The 23622-nt window shown below is 38.7% G+C and overlaps 1 protein-coding gene across 1 annotated transcript; it reads left to right on the top strand.

The window, feature by feature from the left end:
- Positions 1 to 113: 113 nt before the first annotated feature.
- On the top strand, positions 114 to 22268 carry ccnyl1 (cyclin Y-like 1). The gene is made up of 10 exons (XM_057852243.1): positions 114 to 1247; positions 3785 to 3859; positions 3974 to 4017; positions 5172 to 5272; positions 5373 to 5408; positions 5527 to 5578; positions 7663 to 7782; positions 8215 to 8381; positions 17123 to 17285; positions 17860 to 22268. Exons 1-10 carry the CDS (start codon positions 1085 to 1087, stop codon positions 17974 to 17976), a joined length of 1038 nt encoding a protein of 345 aa, XP_057708226.1. The 5' UTR covers positions 114 to 1084; the 3' UTR covers positions 17977 to 22268.
- The last annotated feature ends 1354 nt before the right edge of the window (positions 22269 to 23622 follow it).

Genomic DNA, 23622 nt, shown 5'->3' with positions numbered 1-23622 from the left:
CACGAAAATAGCATCATTGCAAATCTGTGTAACTGACAGCTTTATCAGCCAATGCGCAGCCTGGGGAAATAGTTGTTGTGATTCATCGACCAATAGAATTGATTAGAATCCTGAGTAGGCGGGTTTACAGTAGGCTCGTTGCAGAGAGGTACTTCTGTGTTATGAGCACTAATAGATACGAGATGGCGATTATATGAGCGGCTCGGCCTACAAACAACGAGGATGAAGTCTGGAGGAGTTCATAAAGTTGCTTGTATAATGGGAAATGAAGAGAAAGCCACGAGGATTTAATTTGATTCCGATACGCTGCCTCGGAGCGTTGGATTTCCCTCTTTTTGTTGCAGCAGGCCGCAGAAACATCGGGCTGGATTTTTTTCGCTAGCCCGAGAGGACATCCGGAACTATTTTGAAAGTCGGTTCAAGACGGTTTAGCGACGTCTCACTATTTGACGTGCCGAAATTAACAAAGTTACATCCTTTTATTTATTTATTTAGTTAATTTAACAAAAGTTGTCTGCATGTATCGGATTTTCCAAATTTTTCATGGTAGCCCTGGGAAGGCCGCAGAAGCCTTGGGCTAGACTTATTTGCTAGCCCACTAGGACACCCGGAACCTGACCAGAAACTCGCTTCAAACCGGTTTGGTGATTTTCAACTTTGGAGTGTGCTCAACTCAACTTAGTTGCATTAATTTGTGTCCTACACACTAGTGAAGTCAACGTTTAACATGGTATTTAGTTCCCTGAACTAGCCAACTCGCTAGCGCAATGAATGAATGAATCAGAACAGGCGACGTTTGGAATCACTAGCTTGCGATAAACGTCATTTCTGATCGGAAAAGTTGTCCTCGTTTGCCTGTTTGGGGGCTAGTTACTCGGCACTCATCGGCCGCCGCTTCCCCCGCAAATGGCCGAGGAATGTCGTCGCTGGGAGTTTGCGGACGGCGTCCGATTGGCATGACTAGCTAATGAGATGCTAACACAGAGTCCTGGTGCGTGAGAGCGGGGCGCCCGGTCGGAAGCAGCCAATCGTTACAAGCATTCGGACCACTTTGGGACACTGAGTGCATTCAGGCCGTCACGCCATGGGGAACACGGTGTCATGCTGCGTCTCCCCGGAGTCGAGCCCCAAGCTGCCGTCCAGGCAGCCGGCGGAGCGGCTGGAGGAGTTCCTGACCAGCACGGAAGTCAGCGACGACAACAGCGCCCCCTATCTGCAGCACATCAGCGACAGAGAAGTCCCCGACGGTTCGTCATTTGTATAATTACATTTTTGACCATAATTAATTATGATTAGGGTGACTAGATCCCCACTCGCCTAACATGAGACATAGGCTACATCTGTGTTGGACAATGCTGAATTCCATTGCATTAAAAAAATCTTTTTCTACATGGCGATTAGAAAATAATTATGTTTTAGGCACTTCTAATTCATACCTAAACTATAATTCTTAGAATTATTGAACATGAGAAAAAGTGTATTGCATGACACAAAACCGTCAACAGAAATGTAGGACAGCATCTCAATTGGACATGGAAAAGTGCTTAATATGCAAGACTGTACGGCGCAAACATCTGGTCACCACACTTTTGTCGTTTGTTTGACGAACTGTGTTCATAAAAGGTCAAAGCTAAAAATGCTGTGTCCCTGTTGAGCCCAATGTTTGGTCCTGGCAATGAACTGGAGACCCCACACATATTATCGGGGTGTCTAAACTAGGGATGTCTCGATCCAGGTTTTTGCATTTCCGATCCGATACCGATATTGTTTTACGCTTCCGATCCGATACCTTACCGGCCAATCTGAGCATGTGTTAAAAGTTTAAAGTTATTTAGCCTCCTTACTTAGTTGTCAGACTCATGTTGAAAAGAGTTTTAGTACTCTTGATAACAACTAGCCAGCTGAATTAGGTGAGTTTGAATAACACACAACGGTTGGTAACAAGAAACTGACCTGTTTATTCAATGACAAACACAAAACATTATAAATAACAAACAGAAATGGCATAGTCAGTCAGTAAAACGTGCAAATAATATTTTAAACGGTCTTAAAAAGCAAAACACACAAACAACCTCAGTGGAAAATCCCACGACCCCCCCCCCCCCCCCCCAAGCTATTAGATGCTTTTAATGTTTCGTGCATTAGTTACAATAATTGTATAAAAAGCCTCTCAGGTTTAAATAGACGACTATTTCAGTATCAAGTTAACATTTTAAAACAGTAAATAAAATACTCAAGTCCCAATCCTGTATCAGCAGCTTTAAAATAAATTCAATTCATTTAATTTTAAGAATCAACTGTTAAAGTTGTTAAAATTGCTCCCCTTATTCCATAATTTCCCTTCTGTCTACTTTCGACATGTGAAAGTTTTAAAACTGTTTTGAAGATAGATTCAAGTCAAGATTTTGCCGATTTAGGAGTATTTTGGATAAAAAGTTAATTAGGTTCGCTTGGAAGGTTCACAACAGCCTACTAGGGAAGTCTCCTGCTTTAAGATGGCGGCCGTTTAGTTTTCCATACTTCAGTGTTGCTAACGCCGTCGAGTCTGTCATCTTGCATCTAGTTCTATATACATATGATATCTATTATCTATAGTAAAACGATGTTGACGTAGTTTGTAGCGGCTGTCAGCAGCAGTCAGGTATTCTTGTGTTTTTTATCCAGCGGCATGAGTTGAGCTAAAGCAGTGAGTTGAGCATTGGAATTACCTGCGTCTATAACAAGAATGATGTTTACACTCGGGACGCAATGCGGTCTGTTTCTCATTGCGTCCCGAAGACCGCGCTGTGTATTAGTTCCGCTATACTTGACATATTTCAATAATCGAAATTTGGATGTTTGTGAATCGTTCTCGAATCTTCCACGGCCGAATCACTCAAGAATGTAATGACGGCTGGGCATGTTGTACCGTGGTTCTAAGTGTTAGATGGTGCGTCTTTACTCACGAGAGATAATGGCTCGCCATCCAGAATGAATTCTTTGGCAATGACTCTCGTTATTCCCTGGGCTTTGGGACTGTCGGGTGCCAGTTTGTCACGCATAGCAAAAGTTTCTGCCAGTGTTAGTTGCGTAGGACCTTTCTTTTTGTCTTCGTTTTTTTCAACATACGCCTTATATTGTTTGTGGTGGTATTTCGCTAAATGCTTGATTACGTTGGTTGTATTAAAACTTCTTACAGCTTTACCACCACGCTTGACTTTATTGTGGCATATGATGCACTCTGCCTCTTCGTCTTTGTCGTCCTTTAAGGTGAAATGATCCCACACAGCTGACATTTTTACCGATAAAGTCTCAAATAAAATTGGGAGACGGTAATGTAGTGTGTTGAAGGTGTAAAAAAATCCGTAAAATACGGACCGGATTTTAGGGAAACCGAAGCAAAAAGGGGAATGGATTATGTAAGTCGGTGCGCGGTAAAACCTGGACCGGACTTAGGAAAAAAAACTGGATCGGAAGTCTGGATCGGAATTTTTCTGTGTCGGCCGATCCGATACCGATGCGCATTTTTTTGCCCATATCGCCGTCCGATCCGATCCAAATATCGGATCAGGACATCTGTAGTCTAAACTTAAGTGCTTAAATTGATGACATATTTTCAGTATCCCAATTCAGTTTGAATAGGGAAATTACAAAAAGTGGTTGAATTTGTTTACATGTCTTCAGGTCATTTCAATTAGGCGGTTTACATCTTCCGCATGGAACAACCGGTTTCGAGTGCGCCGCCCGATAACTTTACTTTTCATTCTCTTTGTTATCGATTTAATTTTTATTTTATTTTTTTAAGAACTGGCCTTAGAGTCCAACCCGTCAGACCATGCCCGAGTCAGCACCATCTTTCTTTGCAAGTCACAGACAGACGGTGAGTGAATGCAAAGCATACCCCATTTGGCATGACACGTGCAGACAGTATTTTACATATTTAGAATTATTATTCATGAAAATAATGGAAATTTCTTTTTTGTTTTGTTGACAGTGCGTGACAGGAGGAAAAGCAACCATATTAACCACATCAGTCATGTGAGGAAAAAAAATATTTTTTGTACGATTAAAAATTAAATATATATATATATATATATATATATATATTTCTTGTTTCCCAAAATTGGACATTTTTTTCTCATTATATTCCGAGTTGTCTTTGGAAAATTACAATTTTTTCCTCAAGGTATAAATATTGTCTTCTTGTGATATCATCTCTTTTATCTTAAAATAAGTCTTTTTTTTTTTTTTCCCCCATGAAAATATGTGAATTGATCTTGAGATAAAAATCTTACTTTTTGCTTATAAGATAATTTTTTTACTTTTTTTTTCTACGATATTGAGTCTGTCTTTCAGGAATATTAGTTGTGATTTTCTGAACAAAAAAAACAACTTTTCTAATTGTGATATCACAATTAATGAAAAGATCCCTTTGAACTTGCCTGGTACACCAGACTCACCGCTGTTCCAGCTATTGAGTCTGGGCACCATTCAGCGGATACAATTTCCAGGGCGGAGCAAGCCACAGCAAACAGACAGTGGAGTGGACCAATCAGCGACGGGCAGACGTGACGTTAGTAAAACGACGAGGGCAGGACGAGGCACTTGCGCGCGGAAGTAAAGATACGAGGAGAGCGGAGTTTATTCAACATGGCTAGCGCGAGACAGACTGTTGTCAATGACTCGTGTCGATGTGTTTTTGGTAATTTAAAACTAATTTTACCGTGGATTGGAACATATTTTCGGCTCTCCTGTTCACCATCTGTGTTGTTGTGGAGACGACTTCTGACGCGCAAGAGTGACGTTGCTCGTTAAGAACACGTCACGCAAATAAACGAATCTCATTTGTCGATTGATTTTGTACCTGCTCGAGAGGCCGTTAATGGGCTGGTTCCCAGACTTTTCTCTCAGTGTTTGAAAAATACAGGGAGAACAGTCTGGCCGTGCCAGGCAACCTTTGAACAACTTTTCTAATTGTGATATCACGATTAATGAAAAGATCCCTTTGAAAATGTGGTGTTAGTCAAATAATCTTATTTTATCTTAGAATACAATGAGGGTTTTTCCACACGGTTTTGCCGTTTTCTTGCAAATATCATCCCGTTTTTCCATCCATGGGGCTTAGAAACAACAAAAGAGTTCTAAACAATCTTGCATGAGTCGAAACAAGTGAACAACTAATGTGTGTCCAGGTGTCTCCTGGGCCGCTGTCCAAAAAGTACAGCTCGTGTTCCACCATCTTTATTGATGACAGCACTGTCAGCCAGCCCAACCTCAAAAGCACAATCAAATGGTGACCATATGTGCATTTCAAATCGTTTGCATGATATATAATTAAAGATATGTATTTAATTTTTGTTTTGTTAACTTTTGTTCGTTTTCTCTTCTTTCAGTGTCACTTTAGCAATCTACTACCACATCAAAAACAGGTAAGTGTGTATAAAGTAAAGTTGTGTATGTAAAGTTAACTATTGAAAGGAGAGAGCGAGAGAGAGTATAGTGTTACATTTGGTAGATTCAGTGTGTATATTGGTGTGTCTGTTGCAGGGATTCTGACCGCTCTCTGGACATCTTTGATGAAAAGCTGCACCCTTTATCAGTAAGTTCCAGCATACATTTGAATCATCTTAACTTATAGACTATCATTGACAATAGTGCTGTATGATATGGGAATATAGATCTCTGAAATGATATAAAACTATAGACATTTTTAGGGCTGCAGCTATCGAATATTTTAGTAATCGAGTAATCGACTGAAAATTCTATCGATTAATCGAGTAATCGGATAAAACAAATATATTTTTAGGTGAAGAGCAATTATAAATATACATGAGAAAACAAGACATTTCATCTAATCTTGAACCATTTTCAGTCAATCAATGTCTTTATTTTCGATGTATATTGTTGAAAACAGCCAACAATTGCATCTCAGATGTAACTAGAATTTTTAAAAAAAGACAAATTCACTGCTTTCACTCAAAAAACCTTTAGATCTTATTAAAATATATATATATATTTATACCTAAAAATGCCATTACGCTTGATAACACACATCACTTAAAAGTTAGGATTTTTTCCCACCTGTTTCAATTGAATTTCTATTTGTGTCAAGCCATTTTTAAGTTCTAGTTAAGTTTTACGCTACTCTAAACTGTAAGTCCTGATAGGATTTTGTGTTTTTGCAGTGTTCAAGATAAATGTATGATACAGGCTGTATTGGAGCACATTAGGGACCAGTGCTACTTGGTGTTTTATCCAGCAATGACTACTAAGCTAAAATTGATAGTTAGCATTATTGCGTTTTTATTTTACACCCTTATCACTCCACAAAGCTATGTTATGTTAAAGCCTGTATGTAAGACACGTTAGCCACGCATCGAAAGTGGTCATAATTAATAGAAACCTAGCCCTCCGCAGGGCTAACGTTGCGTGAGCTAGTGACTCAGACAGTAACGTTAATCTTATTTTTTAGCGCTTAGCGCTCTTTATTAGCGCTTAGCGCTCTACTGCTTTAAGATGGCCGCTGTTTATTACCGCTGCCCAGACGCGGCCGAGTCTATCATATTGCATCTAGTTCAACATACATGTGATCTCTATGAGACTCCTCAGATGCTACCTGCTACCAACTTAACATCACGCGGGCTAGTTTTTAGCAACGTCGGCGTCGTTTGGAGCGGCTGTCGGCTGCGGAAATGTTTTTTATATCTTTTTATTGCTTCTTCCTCTACGCACGTGACGTCGGCGCGTTGTCCCGCATTAAAAGTAGTCCGAGCGAAACGTGATGCTTAGAGCTGTCAAAATAAACGATTACTCGAGGTGAATAAAATTACTCGGATCAGTTTTTAAACTCGAGTTACTCGAGTTGCTCGAGTATTCGTTTCAGCTCTAGACATTTTACATGTTTATCATCACTATCGCCAGAAATAGACCTGTTCCTACAATGCACATTTTGGTCAGCAGATGGCGCCCAATTTGTACTGACTTGCTACATTTTACAAATCCATATGCCATAATAGTACCACCAATCGGCCTCAAGATGTCCCTGTCTCCACTCGATATTTAGCCAATTGGCTCCCCCAGCCAACCATACGTAAGTAATGCATGCAAGACAATTGAAAATAGAAACACATAATCCACACAGAACATACAAAACACAATTTGTTCCAATATCAATATTATCATAAATGATATCATGATAACATAATATACAACAGTCTTAAAAGTCAACAGCATTGGTAACAAGTATGAGTAGCTAATTAGAATACAGTACATATCAGCAAACATATGTATCTGCCTGTGCTGCTTCTGTTTGCACTGAATAGTTTAAGGTTGCAGCACTACTTGTTTCATATTTGTTGCAGATCAGTTAAATGCCGATTCAAAAAATAATATGAGTGGGGAAAAGTTTTCATAATTGTTGTATAATTTTTGACCAAATGATAAAAGATGTTATGAATTGGCCCATATTGTGATATAGTTTTTCCCTTATCGCACAGCACTAAATGACATAGTCAGTACCATTGACAGCCATTAAATTTGAACTAAGACGTCCCGTCTATTTGAACTGGGAGGGGCTGGCAGAGAATGGTCGCCACAGGCCCTCCGGTTCCAAATAGGTTGGACATCTATTGCCATCAATGGCAGCCGAGGAATTTAACATTGTTCTGCTCCACGCGCACACAGAGGGAGGCGGTGCCAGACGAGTACAGCTGCTTGGACCCCGAGCACAAAGTTATCTATCGCTTCGTCAGGACGCTCTTCAGTGCAGCACAACTCACTGCCGAATGTGCCATTGTCACACTCGTAAGTGGATTATTTTTTTTAGATGGAATGAAGTATTTTTGAACAAAAAAAAAATCACAGGTTTGTTAATAATTTTGAAGTTTAGACATTTTAGAAGTTTTTGTTCATAATATTTGGACCTTATTTTCAGACTTGTTCTTGTAAAATGGCATTTTTTTTCATGCTTAGGATTACAACTTCAGTCCTAAACCACCTAGAAAATACTTTTAAATCAATCTTTTAGCTACTGGATTCTAATGTTGGTTAAGATGGTGCAACTTGTTGATAAAATGCTTGAGGCTTTTCTGTTTTGGTGCTTGAATATGTAAGCTTCAACACTTGGCCACCAGAGAGCACTAAAACCTTGACAAGTGTTGCACATTCACTACTTAGTTACCTGCAAGTGTTAAGAGTCCATACAACGGAGTCTTGAAGGTGTCGCTGGTGTTCCAGGTGTACCTCGAGCGTCTGTTGACGTATGCCGAGCTGGACATTTGTCCCTCCAACTGGAAGCGTATTGTGCTGGGTGCCATTCTTCTGGCCTCCAAAGTCTGGGACGACCAGGCCGTGTGGAACGTCGACTACTGCCAGATCCTTAAGGATATCACCGTAGAGGACATGTGAGTCTCGAAGCACTTTAAACGAAACTTGTTCATTTCTGGTTAGTTTATATGGCATTAAATATGATAGCCCAGCAAGACTTAACTCTTTCACTGATGATTGTAATAAAACAGACAGAGAAAAAAATATTTATGGAACATGCTTTTTACTCGCGCTTCACTCCAACATCTTCTGTTATCATCATAGGAAGCGACAGTACCTCTACCAATGACATAAGTGGGATTTTGTATTGTCATTGTTCCGTCAGCTCGTTGGTCAAAAAGTAGGAGAGGCGTGTGAATGCGTTAATTTCCCTGCATACTCTTGTAAAGCAACATACCAGTATTTGTCCATTCTACAAATAGGAAACTATTTTTTAGTTTCAGGATAATATAGGACAAAGCGCGTCCCTTGGAAGCTCAATATGGGATGCATAGTTTTTTTTCTGAATACGTGACGGTTATGTTTTTCAAGGGAATATTTGCAACCCTAGGTATGGACATTAAATGACTTTAAAGTGGCATTATAAGCATTAAATGGGACTTGCTGATACAAGTAGAAACCCTGTGTAAAATAATTGCAGGTACAGTGGTACCTCTACATTTGAAGTTCTTTCGTTCCAGGACCTTGTTTGTAAGTCGAAATGGTCATTTGTCGAGCAGGATTTTCCCATAAGAATACATTATAATTCCATTAATTCATTACACTGCCCTAAAACCTACTCTAAATCCGTAATAACTGATAATCTGTAATAACGTAGACTGGTAGTATTCCAAATGCTCGAAATACGACGACATGACATCACCGCAGACGGACGCACAGCTGACTTTTTTTGTGAGAGAAATCAACACAGGTTTAAAAAAAGTTGGTGCAGGTGGTGAAACAAGGAAAAAGGTGACTCTTACCTTCTAAATTAAGATGCAAATTTTAGAGAAATATGAGCGTGGGGTGCGCATCCGTGAACTGGCTCAGCAATACATCTCCACGGTCCTCCTCCGACCACCGTTCGCCGGTCTTTATAAGTTGGCAATTATTGTTGTGGTTACATCGCCAAAGAAGTCACCAGCTTTGTCAGGTTTTTATCATTTATTTCAGAACTTATCCATCACAAAACGCCTGCTATCCGCCGTAATTGACTGTGTACTCAAGAAAACATTGAAAGCGAAAGTAAACTCAACGCGTCAGTCACGCGTCTGTATCACGTCAGTGGTACAGAAAAAAAACGTCCGCCCCATTAGAACGCTATTCGTTACATTATTATAGGAATTATTATTATTATAATTATTATTCCCATTTTTATTTATAATTAACGTGTTTTGCTATGTGCAATTCCCATTCGTAATTGTACCATCAGTATTTATTAAGGATTTAGTGTAGGTTTTCGGGCTATGGAACGAATTAATAGAATTATAATGTATTCTTATGGGAAAATCCTGCTCGACAAACGACCATTTCGATTTACTAACAAGGTCCTGGAACAAATTAACTTCGGATGTAGAGGTACCACTGTAATAACAAATAAATACAAATACTGGAATTAACATACATTGGGGCAAATAAGTATTTAGTCAACCACTAATTGTGCAAGTTCTCCAACTTGAAAATATTAAAGAGGCCTGTAATTGTCAACATGGGTAAACCTCAGCCATGAGAGACAGAATGTGGGGAAAAAAAAAAAAACAGAAAATCACATTGTTTGATTTTTAAAGAATTTATTTGCAAATCATGGTGGAAAATAAGTATTTGGTCAATACCAAAAGTTCATCTCAATGGCGTACCGCAAGCAACACGTCACTTCCGTTCATTAATATTCATGACGTTAGCTACTGTTGCTAAGTAGGGACAAGCCACCGTTTGTCCCTAATAGGAAATGAATGGAAATCATGTACGAAGGAGATGTTTACAGAGCTAAACCTACAAATTCTCTCCGAAAATGATGTGCCTGCTGCCAAATTCACTGGCAAAGATGTAGAAGAACATAAACATGTTCAGTTAAAGAGATGGCTTGAGTGTTGAAGGCTGACAAAGACGAAAAAAACCTAGCCGACCTAAGCATAGCTTTAGCTTTTTTATCGACGCGACTGACAATGACATTCTCCTGTTTCAACAAGCTATCCTTTACCATCAGCCCTGTCTTTCTCTGGTTGTCCTACGTCTCTTACCGTTCTTGGGGGTAATTTAGTTAGCTTTGTGTAGCGATCGCAAATGCTATTCAGTGACAGCCAACGAACACTTTAAATTTTTTCATTGATAACACATCTTAATTCTATAATTTATTTACACTTCCCCCTTACTAAAGTTGTTTATATAAATAAAACAGAAACGGTAACAGTGGCAGTCAGATACCACTGTAATTCTTTTCAGATCATTCATTGTCAGACAGAAGCAGTACGGCACAACGTTACGCTAAAAAAATAAGTTAAAAATATAAAAATGGCTTACCTCTTTGTCCTCTGAAAGACCATGCCAACCCAACATAATGTTTAATGCATATGAAAGGTGAATGGCTTCACAGAGCTGGTGTTAAAGTCCGTGCAAGTTGATTCAGCCTTCACAGTTTTTGGTTTCCGGAAACGTATGAAGAAAACATCCTTCATGTGTCGTAATGTCTAGATTCGTTTCTACAAGTTCCAAAAAAAGCAATGCGTGATCGGCAAGTTCGTTTTTGAAAGATTACCGGAGAAAAGTAGCACAAATTACATTGTGTCTATGCGAGGGCGGGCCTATAATGTCCCACTTTGGCTTTACTTCTGCTTTATGATGCGACTTCACGGTCTAAAAATAGCCTGCGTGCGGTACGCCATTAGGGCTGCCGCAATTGATTGTTTTAGTAGTCGATTAATCGATGAACTAGTTAGTTTGAATAATCGAGTAATCGGATAAGGAACATGAAAAATTAAAATACGTGAGCTGAGCCTCAAACGGTATTTAAAAAAAAAAAAAAAAAAAAAAAAGAGCATCTATGTACAACAAAAGAACAACTGGCTAACTTACATAGCAAAAATTCCGCTAGCTGAAATGCTATAAAATGCTAACTTTTTTTTACAATCCTCTTCACAAATGGTTCAGACACATATGTCCACAAAAATGGCTAAATATACCTATAAACTAAATTGTTAATACAATTAAAAAGCATTAGCTCAAACAAAAACTTGGCTTACGTTGGTCTTAACAGGGAGCAGTGGGATTCAGCAATGTGAAATGAGGCAGACCAGAGGGCCTCTCTAATCTTTTCAGGTAGGAGAACTTGCACAATTGGTGGTTGACTAAATACTTATTTGCCTCACTGTATGAGTAAGGATGGGAATTGATAGGATTTTTACGATTCCGATTCCATTATTGATATTGCTTAATGATTCGATTCCCTTATCGATTCTAATTTGGGGAAAAAGAAGAATAAACATTTTTATTGGCATCTAGTTTGTTTAATCAGAAGTCACAACCTTACAAACTCGCAAAGAGGTCAAAAGAGGCCCAAAGCCTCAATGTTAACTGTGGCAAATAGACAAGAATGTGTAACATTTTACTGAAACAGTTTTCTAATAGAAATAAAAAGCCTCCTTTTTAAAAGGACATATGAGCTGATAGCACTAAAAAATAATAATAAAAAAGATAAATACTGTCAAATACAACAGAACAGTGCGTAGTTACAATAGAACAGTGCGTCATGCAAATGTGAAGAATTAACAATTCTTTTGCAGAAAAATAAGCATGTCTGCTTTTTCAGCTAGGATATGTGCACTTTCTGGACTTATGGTGTCTCCAGCAGTGGAGAACACCCTCTCAGATGGGGTGGAGAAAGCCTGCACACACAGAAAGTGTCCAGCTAGTCCAGACAGCAGGGGCAAAGTATCTCTTTTGTTGTCCTAAATATTAACAAGTTTACAATTAGGTTGGTGTAATTACATAAGGACGGTTGGATCTCATACAATATAAGAGGAATTTTAGCACAATCCTTTGTTAACTTGGATTTGTTAACTTCCTAGACATAGTTGGGGTACTCTATGGAAAGACCTTTTGATACTGCGTAGAATAAAAGTGGTTTTGGACCAATGGAACTATCCTATCTCGAATTATGGGCGAAAACACACTGATTGGCTGTAGCTGTCAGGTGCATTTTGGGAAGTAATTTGGGACATCCACTTCCGTTAGTCATAGCAACACAAAAATACCACCATCAGATGCGGAGCGATATACTGTTGTGTGAAATCAGTAGTCAGATTGGCCCTACGACCCACCAAATTCAAATTTTTCTGAAAAAAACCACTGATTGGTGGAGTGCCGACCGAAATGAGTATTAAAATTGCTAATAAAATCGTTTAGGATTATTTTAGATACATATATGTTATATTTTTCATATAGAGTATTCAACGAGGAATACGATAGACCCATGAATAGACTTTTTGGGGAAAATCACCATTTCTTTAAGTAGTCTCATGAATAATGATATGGCCTCTGAAAAGAAATGCAGTTCATTTGGCGATGGCGCTCCAGATTATACTTGGTTATTGGTGACTCTTTAAATAATCACATAGTCTTAATTGATGAATTGAGTGTGTGTAATTTGTGTAAATTATGTGACGTAATATGTGCTGCTTGAAATCTTGGAATGTATATGAGAATTGTTAGATAAACTGCAAAATGATCCCATGGAATTTAAACGCACAAATTTTCCAGATGTCATGTTTCATTTCATATTTAAACAAATTTCGCTTTTTAACCTGGTCGATTTTGCATTTTAACTTTTCCCATTCTAATATGGTAAATTTCACTTTTTAACAGTGATAACGTTCACAATTTATGTGACAAATTTCACATTCTAACACAATTCACGTCGCATTTTAAGTTATTCACTGCCATTTACAGTCATAGACATCAAATCAATTTTAACTGATTTGACTGGACTTGAGCGATCCTGTTTCACTGCCATTGACGGCGGTAGACGTCCAATCCAACTTGAGGGGGGGGGGGGGCGTTCTATCGTTGCCAACCACACAGTCAAATTGGATAGGACGTGGATCACCGTCAATGGCAGCAAATAAATTTAAAAAGGCTCATAAAATAAACATGCATCCCTTGTTAGGGTTCAATGTGCACTTAGTAACAAACAAATAGTGTGGGTGTTGTCATGGCTTGATGCGAAAGTCTTTGTGGGCCAAGAATGAAGAGGTGGGATTGTTTGGGTAGAAATGTAGGGGGACTCTCAAGTGCTCTTGCCGCTTGCACATAATGGGCCAGCCTCTCGCCCACTCCATTAGTTGCCCAGGGAGACCGCGAACGCACACACAATGGCCACGGTACACCTTTCGCCGGCCAACAAAGCAAAAACCTGGATGCGGTCTCCATGGCGACCGTAATGATGAAGAGTGAGGACCACGCACGTTGTTTTTTTTTCCTGTCGGCTTTCTATTTCAAGTTGTATTTGTAGCACATGGTCACAATGCAGTCCGAATATGGTACCACCACAAACTTTAATTTTATTTAATTTTTTTATTAACTGTGGACACAAAGTTGAAATTACAATTTACCCTTTGATGCCTGATTTTATCTTTACACATATATACATTATACATCAGAAAGTATTGGGTGAATAAATACCGTAAGTATATAAGATGGTAATAAAATATATATATTGAAAAATACAATTTGGAAAATCCTAAATGAAAAAAATATAATCAAAAATAAATTTCAAGATTGAAGTAAATGTTTGACTATTAAAAACATTAAAATAACTCAATAAATTTAATTTTTTTTAATTTCTTTTAGAAATAATTAAAAAAACAATATTTTATATTTAAATGCAATTTGTAATTTCGGATTCTATACTTTCAATTTTTAATGATTTTTTTAATGACTTCATTTTAGCTGTGTTGTTTTTCAACGTAATTTCCTATATTTAGAATTTTTGTATTTATGCTAGTTTTATTTGCCTACATATTCCGCCAATGCTTTGTTTATTTGTTAAATGTAAAAATCAGGCATTAATGGGTGAATATTGTGTCATATTTTTGCGAGTGAAGTAAAAATATTTGACTAAAAAAGGTTCCAATTTAATGCAAATGAAGCTGCCTTATTGTGAGAAAATGGTTATTTTACACCGTAGAAATGTGACTCAAAAAACATCAAGAGCTTTTTTAATAAACTAATCATGATTTTTTTTTTTTTAACATGAAAATGAAAACTCACAAGGGGGAAAAAAACCCTTTAAAAATATTTTAAAGGAAGAGACAAAAGCTCGTATGAATGACCATCATGTGAAATATGATTGTTTAAAGTATTTTAGTTAGCAAATACTAGAGCTGGGAATCTCTGGGCACCTAACGATTCGATTACGATTACGATTCAGAGGCTCCGATTCGATTATAAAACGATTATTGATGCACCCCCCTCCTTTTTTTTTTCTTTTTTTTTTTTTTTTTTTTTAATGTTTTGTACATTAGTTCCAAAATTGTTCAAAAATACTCTCAGGCTAAACCACACTACTATTTCAGAATCAAGTTAACATATAGCAGTAAACAAATATACAAAAATAACATTAAATAAAAAACTCCAGTCCCCATTCTGTATCAGCAGCTTTAAACTACATTCAATTAATTTAATGTTGTGAATCAATCGTTAAATTTGTTAAAATTGCTCCCGTTATTCCATAATTTCCCTTTTGTCTACTTTCGACATGTGAAAGTTTTAAAACTATTTTAAAGATAGATTCAAGTCAATATTTTACCGATTTAGGAGTATTTTAGATAAAAAGTTAATTAGGTTTGCTTGGAAGGTTCGCTACAACAGCCTTGCAGGGAAGTGTACTGCTTTAAGATGGCGGCCGTTTATAACGCCCGCATCTAGCTTTTTGTAGATGTGCTGCTAACACTACCAAATCTATATTGCATCTAGTCCTATATAAATGATATCCACCGTAACATTATGTGGATGTACTTGTAGCAGCTTTTCGGCAGCAGTCAGGTTTGTTGTTGTGTTTTTTTATCTCGTTGCATGAGTTGAGCTAGAGCCGTGAGTTGAGCATTGGCATTACCCGAGGGGCCGGGTAATGGGAAGCATGATGTTTAGCTACTCTCGCTCCGTTCCGTCCCGAAGACCGCGCGGCGCGCTGAGTGTTGTGTACTTCCGCTTTACTTCGCATATTTCAATAATCGGAATTTGGATGTTTGTGAATCGTTCTCGAATCTTCCACGGCCAAATCGCGAATAATCTAAGAATCGGAAATTTTGCACACCTCTAGCAAATACCCAATTTCTCAGACCTCTGATAATGGCGTACTGCAAGCAACGCGTCACTTTTGCTCATTAATATTCATGACGTTAGCAATTGTTGCTAAATTTGTCCCTAATTGTAAACTAATGGAAACTGTGTACGAACGAGATTTTTACAGAGCTAAACCCTCTAATTCTGCCTGGAAATAATGTCCCTGGTGCCAAATTAACTGGTAAAGATGTGGAAGAACATACAAGTTAAAGAGGCTTGAGTGTGGAAGGCTGAAAAAGACGGGGGGAAAAGCCGACCTGATCCAGAGTTTGCTTTTTTATTGACACCTTTCTTGTGTGCATTGCCTTACGCCACTGACAATAACATTCTCCTGTTTCAACAATCTATCCTTTACCACCATATGCCCTGGCTTTCTTATATATTATATCCTCTGGTTGTCTTACGTCTCTGAACGTTCTTGGGCAATTTACGTTGCTATTTTTGTGTAGCGATCGCAAATGCTACTCAGTGACAGCCAACGAACACTTTCAGTTTTTTCAATAATAACAAATCTTAATTCTATAATTTATTTACACTTCCATCTTACTAAACTTTTTTTTTTTTTTTTTTACAACAGAAAATGTAACAGTGGCAGTCAGATACTATTTAAAAAATTTTCAGGTCATTCATTGTCAGACAGAAGCAGCACGGCAAAACGCCACGCTAAAAAATAAGTAATAATATCAAAATGGCTTACCTCTTCGTCCTTTGTAGGACCATAGCCACCAACAAAATGTTTACTGCATATGAAATTAAGGTAAATGGCTTCACCTTGCAGGCGTAAAACTGGTCTTTTGGACGTCCGCGCAAGTTGATCCATTCTTCACATTTTTTCATCTGTGTTTTTGGTTTTGGGAAATGTAATGTCTAGAGTCGTTTCTACAAGTTCCATAGCAGCAGTGTTTGATTGGCATGTTCTTTTTTGAAAGATTACCAGAGAAAATCAGCAGAAATAACATGGATTGTATGCGAGGGCGTATCTATAATGTCCCACTTCTGCATTAAGATGGCGACGTCACGGTCAAAAAATAGCATTCATGCGGTACGCTATTGAGAAAATAATGGTAAAACACAAAAAAAGTTTACACCGCTTGTGAGGGCAGCCATTTTGTGATGTCTGTTATGGCCACGCACCGATAGACGCGAGCACAAGTGCCTGTGATAATGAGGTAGAGCGGGCAATTTGTCAGATACTCACATTTGATTAGCTAAAATAATCAAGCAACCTTTTCCTGGAAATATTGATTTTTATTTACATTTTTTCCACCATTACCCACATTTTTTTCAATTTGTCAAACAAAACTCCTTTCACTGGGATGTACATAATAAAGGTGTATTTAAAAAAAGTAGTTTGAGAAATAAACATCTACTGTAAGTATATTACGAGGGGGAAAAAAATTGCATTTTACATGTTAATGTTACAAATCGTAGTATTTCGGCTCGGCGACCTTTAGAGACCTGTCGAGCGTCAGCTTTGTGTTGTTCTGTTTTGCCGGCGCAGGAACGAGATGGAGCGCCATTTCCTGGAGCTGCTCCAGTTCAACATCAACGTGCCGGCCAGCGTCTACGCCAAGTACTACTTTGACCTGCGTCAGCTAGCAGACGACAACAACCTCAGCTTCCCACTGGAGCCGCTCAACAACCAGCGTGCTCAAAAGCTTGAGGTCGCTTACTTTGAGTTTATTTCACTTTTAACGGAAATAGTGGTCATTAGTTTCATTCACAATTGTGCGAGGATTCCCATCACCATTTTTTTTACATATTTTCATAAATGTGCTCAATTTGGTGAGAATGTAAAATTTTTAAAATGCAACGTTATGTGTCTTTCTTCATATTGTTATATTAATTTGTTAATTTGATGTAAGTTTACGACTATAAGGGCAAAAAAAATACCAAAAAAAAGCTCATATTACCAAGACAAAGTCAAATCATAACACATTTTATCAGATTAACTCATTAGTTGGCATTGATGGCACTCGACGTCCAATCCATTTGAACTGGGAGGGTGGCAGCGAATGAACTTTTCATGTGCTGCCAACCCTCACTGTTCAAATGGATTAGAACTTTACTAGTGATAAACTTTTAAGATTTTTACAGATTAAATGATCTCTCACATATCATGTTTAACAATGTAAGATAAAGCGTGCTGTTGCTATTGATAAATTTTTGCATTCTTAATGCTTGATTCTTTGCGATTGACTGTTTTTGAACAAGCCTTGTTGCCGTCGTTGTGTTCAGGCTATCTCCAGATTGTGCGAAGACAAGTACAAAGACCTGAGTCGAGCTGCCATGAGGCGTTCGCTCAGCGCCGACAACCTTATCGGCATACGGCGCTCCAACGCCGTGCTCTCCTAAGACCGCCGGACTCAACCCCCCTGTTGTTACTGCTGCCAACTCCACTTTAACACTATTCTTTGGATACCTTTTATTTATGCACAACTCCCCCTGGTTACATGAGTGCAACCCTTACGCCGTATAGTCATTACAAAATTATTGGAACGTATTGCTGCCACACGCCCCAAAATATCTGGGTAAAGTGAAAATTTTGCGTTTAAAAGTGAGTTGTTTTGAGTTGTAAGGCGACAAATTTTAAGTATCAAGATAAAATGTTAAATTTGTCATGCCGTAGCGTGATCGTTTTAACGTGTAAAGTTATAACCTTGTTTTACGTAACAGGATGTTTCATATATTTCCGAATGCAAAAGATAACATGTTAAGACGTAAAATTTACCACATTAAGACAAGAAATTTACGATATATATATGTATAAAAAACATTCTTGTTAAAAAGTGAAATTTATTGCATTAAAATGTGAAATGTATTATATTTGAACATTCAAGTTTTTTTGTTACTATAGCCCCTTTCAGACTTATATCCCGGGATTTACCCGTCTCATGGCTTTCAGACATGGGGAGATGTCCCGGGTTGGACACTTTCAGGGGCCGTTTACATGGTTTCTCTCCGAGAATACGAAAAATTTCAAATTTGCATTTGCATTTGCGTCTCCATTTGAACAATGTCACAATTCCGCATGAAAACGGTGTTGTATTCATGCCAGGCCATAAGGGGCAGTGCAGATTTACAGGGCGACGGAGAATGATGCACTTTGACCCCACCAAGCTCCCTCAGCCCGGAAAAAATTATGCCCGCCCACTCGAAGTAATGGCATTTTTCTTTTGTTCAAAAAGGCACAAAAATGGAAACATTCAACATATTTAATTGAAAAATATTATTAAAACAGTAAATTAAAGCCGACATTCCGCCATATTTGCTGTTTTTAATGTTTAGTAGCACCGCTGCGCACGCCCAGTGTGACGTGTACGAGTGCTGACGTTAACGGCGCGGTCTCGCGCCGCGGGAGCCTTTTGTATGCATGCCGAGGAAGCCCCGACGCAATCGGATTCTTCCACTTTGGAGGCAGGATTCAGAATTTTTCGTCTTCGCCGACACCATATGCACGCAAGCGAATCCGCTACTCAGTTATTGCGTATTTGTGTCGCAGAGTCGCCATGTAAACTGCCCCTCAGACTTGTCCCGTGTTGCAATCTGTGCAGAGAGGGCGGGGGTGGGATTTTAGAACCCGGAGATTATGTCAGTTTTGGTCAGCATCGGCAGTAAAATTTCCAAAGTTGGCGATGGCTCTAAGATCCAGTTGCAATTTAACTTTATGTTTCCAGTTTAATATCGCTATTTCCAGTTTGCAATGTTGATAACAGCGATGTTTGTTTACCGCCTTTCGCCTTATTGCGATGCCGCCAAGATGTTTACATCATCAGCCTTCGTGCTGTGATACGGGAATTAAACGACTTTCACACCGGGTAAATACCGGACATTATTCTCGGACGCAACCCAGTTAATCTCCGTGTCAGTTGACCTGGGAAATTGTTTTCAGACGTAAGGGCTACCCGTTTAAATCCTGAGATTTAAACAGAGTTCAGCGTATGTTTGAAAGGGGCTAATGTCACAAATTACAAGTAGCATGAACGTAATACGTTTTGCGATTAAAAAAACGTACTGTACACTGTATTGTGATCATTTTAATGTGTAGTTATAATATAAGCTGGTTTTACTTAACGTGAAGGAATTGTTTCGTTCTGTTCCCAAATGGAGAAATTAAATTGATGGCTAAATGAGAAAATTTACCAGTTAAGACGTAAAATTTCTCACATTAAACAGCAAATTTATCACTATTGCTACTCTTTTCCCCCCCTCATTTGGTATCCTGCAGCTTATCGTCCAGTGTAATTTTTTTGTTGATTTATTTGGGTTAATAGGTAACACTTTATTTGACAGCGGCGCCGTAACACCGTCATAATTATGACATGACACTGTCACGGGCATTAATGACTGCTTATGACAAACGTCATAAACGTCATTAAATTTTGTCACTCACTCCATTTATTTCCTGCTCGGATCTTTTATATCCATTCAAAAGTGAGATAATTTGCCAGATGACACTAAGGCTAGGTGCATACTGCACAGGAGTGGGAACCTCTTGGTACCTCACGATACGATACGATTTGTGATACAAAGCTCATGATAACGATGATCTGACGAAATGGCCATACAACGATTATCGATACATTGGTCAGGAAATCATTCTGGGTTACTCTACTAATAAACGGAAAAACGAGCTTCTGTTGTGAATTGGAATGAGTTTATCACTAGTAGACGTACAATCCATTTGAACTGGGAGGGTGGCAGCGAATGAACGAATGTTCATTCGCTGCCATCCCTCCCACTTTAAACGGATTGAACATCTATGGACGTCAGTGGCAGCCAATGCCAGGCAATGAGGTAATTTTGGGCCATTTAAAGGGTATTACAACACCTGGGGAAATGCTAATATTCCATCATTTATCAATAAACGCATGCCTTTTGGATTCATATCATGCCACTTCGTGTAATTAGACACATTGCAACACCAAGAAAATGATAGATATTTGGATCGATTGTCAAGTTAAAACGACCGGCGCCTGAGATCCCGGAAATCTAGCATATTGTGTGCGTGACATCACAACAAGGAAACAACCGACTCAGTGCTTAGTATTGAATGGCGGCGATGATGGCGGACAATTTTGTTTCTAGTTGCAGCGACGAATCCGACGTAACGAACGTTCTTCTAATGGTAACAAGGAGAGTTATGAACCTTTCTTTGGTGTTTTGGGTTATCAATTTGAGCCCAAACGAAAGCCAATGCAGCCTAATGAAAGGGTCATTGAGGGGAGCAATCACACTGATGAAACACCGGCAAGAGATCGTGTGGGAAACAACGAAATGTTTGTTTTGCATTTCTTTTTGTGAAGCTGATACACCGTGACCGCAAAATAAAGTAATGTAAAGAATAATGATCATTTATTGTGCTATCATAGGTTTTCGCTCTGCCAACAGACACAACTATGAATGGGATTAGAGGATTTGTTCTACATATTTTACGAGCGATAATTTATACATGTGTCCAATCCTATATCCAATGCGTGATATGTTTTTTATTATAAAAGTACTCACTCTGGCCATTTCCCTCTTTTGCTTTGCCTGGGGTGATGGGGTGGTCTCATCAGAGCCAGTCATCGTCCTCTTTCTTGATATCTCGGGACATTTAGGTGGCTGCGCGTGTATGGTGGGCACCGCATCTACGTTCAGCAGCAATGTCTTAGCAAAACCTGATTTCATTTGTCCATAGTTCGAATAGCTTTCAGGTGTAAAATGCGCATCACACAAAACCGTGCCGGAGGCTGGGTCTGCAAAATTAGCCCTCTTAGCACGGACGAACTTCACTCATTGTCTGTGTATTCCAGCTCTTTTTCTCGCGTTCGGGAACTCATGGGTACTACATTGCGACAAATGGCTATTTGTACACCACATAGCATGACAGCTTTGAAACATTTTAGCGATTTTTTTTGATAAAACACGAACGCAACTCTCTCGTCGATAAACAACGATGGCACCTGCCTCGACCTTTTGTTTCCTTGTTGTGACGTCTCCGCCCAATTCGGCTGTTTCCGGAATACTTTCGGAAATGTTTGTAGTTTTCGATCTTTTCGGTAATTGCTCATGAATGTGATTTTTTTTTTTGTTTGTTAATGGTAAATGGTGTTATACTTATATCTTGCCACATAACGGTTCTATTGATATCTCATAGCCCCTTAGTATTATAATACCCTTTCAGGTCATTTACTTGTTGATTTTCAGTAACTTCCTGTTGATTTGAAGGTATTTTATAGGTCACTTCCTGTTTATTTTGAGTTACAGAACAGGAAGTGACCTGGGAATGCCCTAAAATGAACAGCAAGTGACCTGTAAATGCCCTGAAAATCGGACAGAATTACTGTGAATGCGCTGGTTTCGAATGAACGAACTATCCCTGTCTAAATGGATTGGGCGTCAAGCAGAGTCACTGGCAGCCTTAGAGTTAACTGAGACACTATTATGGTGGAAGATTTTGGTAGCGACTTGATGGTTTTTTTTTGTTATTTTTTAAAACATTGACACCTTTATTAAACGATATCTCAATTCTTGACAGGAACATATCGATAACCTTTTGGGAGACAAAGTATCACTATATATCACTATTTCGATATTTTGTCACACCCCTAATTTACTGCATGTCTTAATGCATAATTCCGATTTGTTGTCATGTTTTTTTTTTGGGGGGGGGGGGGGGGGGGGCGTGTCCGTTCAGACTGCTTTTGTCCATTGAGTCCGTTCAACTATTATGCATGCGGACTAATTCGCAGTCCGACACGCGCTGAGCAAACAGACCCGCATGCGCAGAAGTATCAAACCAATAAACTACACATGTGTGTACATGACGCACACACATAAGCCTTATCTGTGTGCATCAGTTTGCCCTGACTTAGCATGTAATCAATACTGAAATATTGCTCATTTGGCGCTCAGTGAGAAACCAAGCATTATCTGGCTAATCCTTTTCTTCATTGTATTTTTTTATGACTGTGGTCAAGCCCGCCTCCTGCGTAGTTAAAGCCGAGGTCAAGCTAGGCGCTAACGCTAATGAACTTGTCTTGTGTACCGCTCTCACTCTTTGCTGATGAAAGGCTGCATGAATTCCGATGAGGGAGACTTTGCAATTCAGACCGCCGCCACATTCTGAAAAATGTTGCCGAGATCGCATTTAAACCACATCAGAAAGTGACCCAGATTGGATTTGAAATGGTTCACTTCTATGCGACTTGTCCTGGTCAGACCGTCAAGTTAATGCCTAACTCGAGTCGGAAAAAATCTGGTTTGTCATTTAAGACTTGCAGTATGACCTTAGCCTAGGTGACATCTGTCATAAGAGTTCAGTAATGCTCATAACGGTGTCATGTCCTAATTATGACAGTCTTTAATGATGCCACTGTCAAAGTGTTATCGGTGAATATCTTTTGGTGTAAATATCCCATTATACAGTGAGGACAGCTACGGCTTATAGTTGTTGCATCTTATCTATGAACAAATGCCGGTTTTGTCAAATTTGGTGAGTGGTGGCTTATAGTTAGGTGCACCTTATAGTCCAATGATAACGGTACATCAGAACAAATATTCTTAGAAAATGAAATATATTACATTAAAATGTGTAATGTTACATACATTTAAAATTTCCACTGTGACGAATTTTCCGTTGCAGTGTGACAAATTCCAAGTTGCGTTAGCGTGAGAAGTTTAACAGTAAAACCTTCATTTGTCAAGCCATTATGTGATCATTTAAACATGTAAAGTCATAACCTGGTTTAACATGACATGAAGGTGTTTTTGCTGAATGCAGAAGTCAAACATCAAGTAGTAAGAAACGTTTTACGTTCGATGTAAAATTTACCTTCTATATAAAGAAATTTTCAGTAAAACAATAAAGGGTGAAAGTTATCAACGTTAATACACATGGAAAAAATTTCAGATTAATGTCAGGTTTTTTTTTTTAATGTGGCAGCAATACGCTTCTGAAGAAAAAGGCATTTTGTCAAAAACGAGGACGCGTGTATTTATTAATTACGCCAATTA

Source organism: Corythoichthys intestinalis, chromosome 12 (assembly GCF_030265065.1).
Source record: "Corythoichthys intestinalis isolate RoL2023-P3 chromosome 12, ASM3026506v1, whole genome shotgun sequence".
Classification (NCBI taxonomy): domain Eukaryota; kingdom Metazoa; phylum Chordata; class Actinopteri; order Syngnathiformes; family Syngnathidae; genus Corythoichthys; species Corythoichthys intestinalis.
This window is presented reverse-complemented; position numbering and strand designations above follow the sequence as displayed.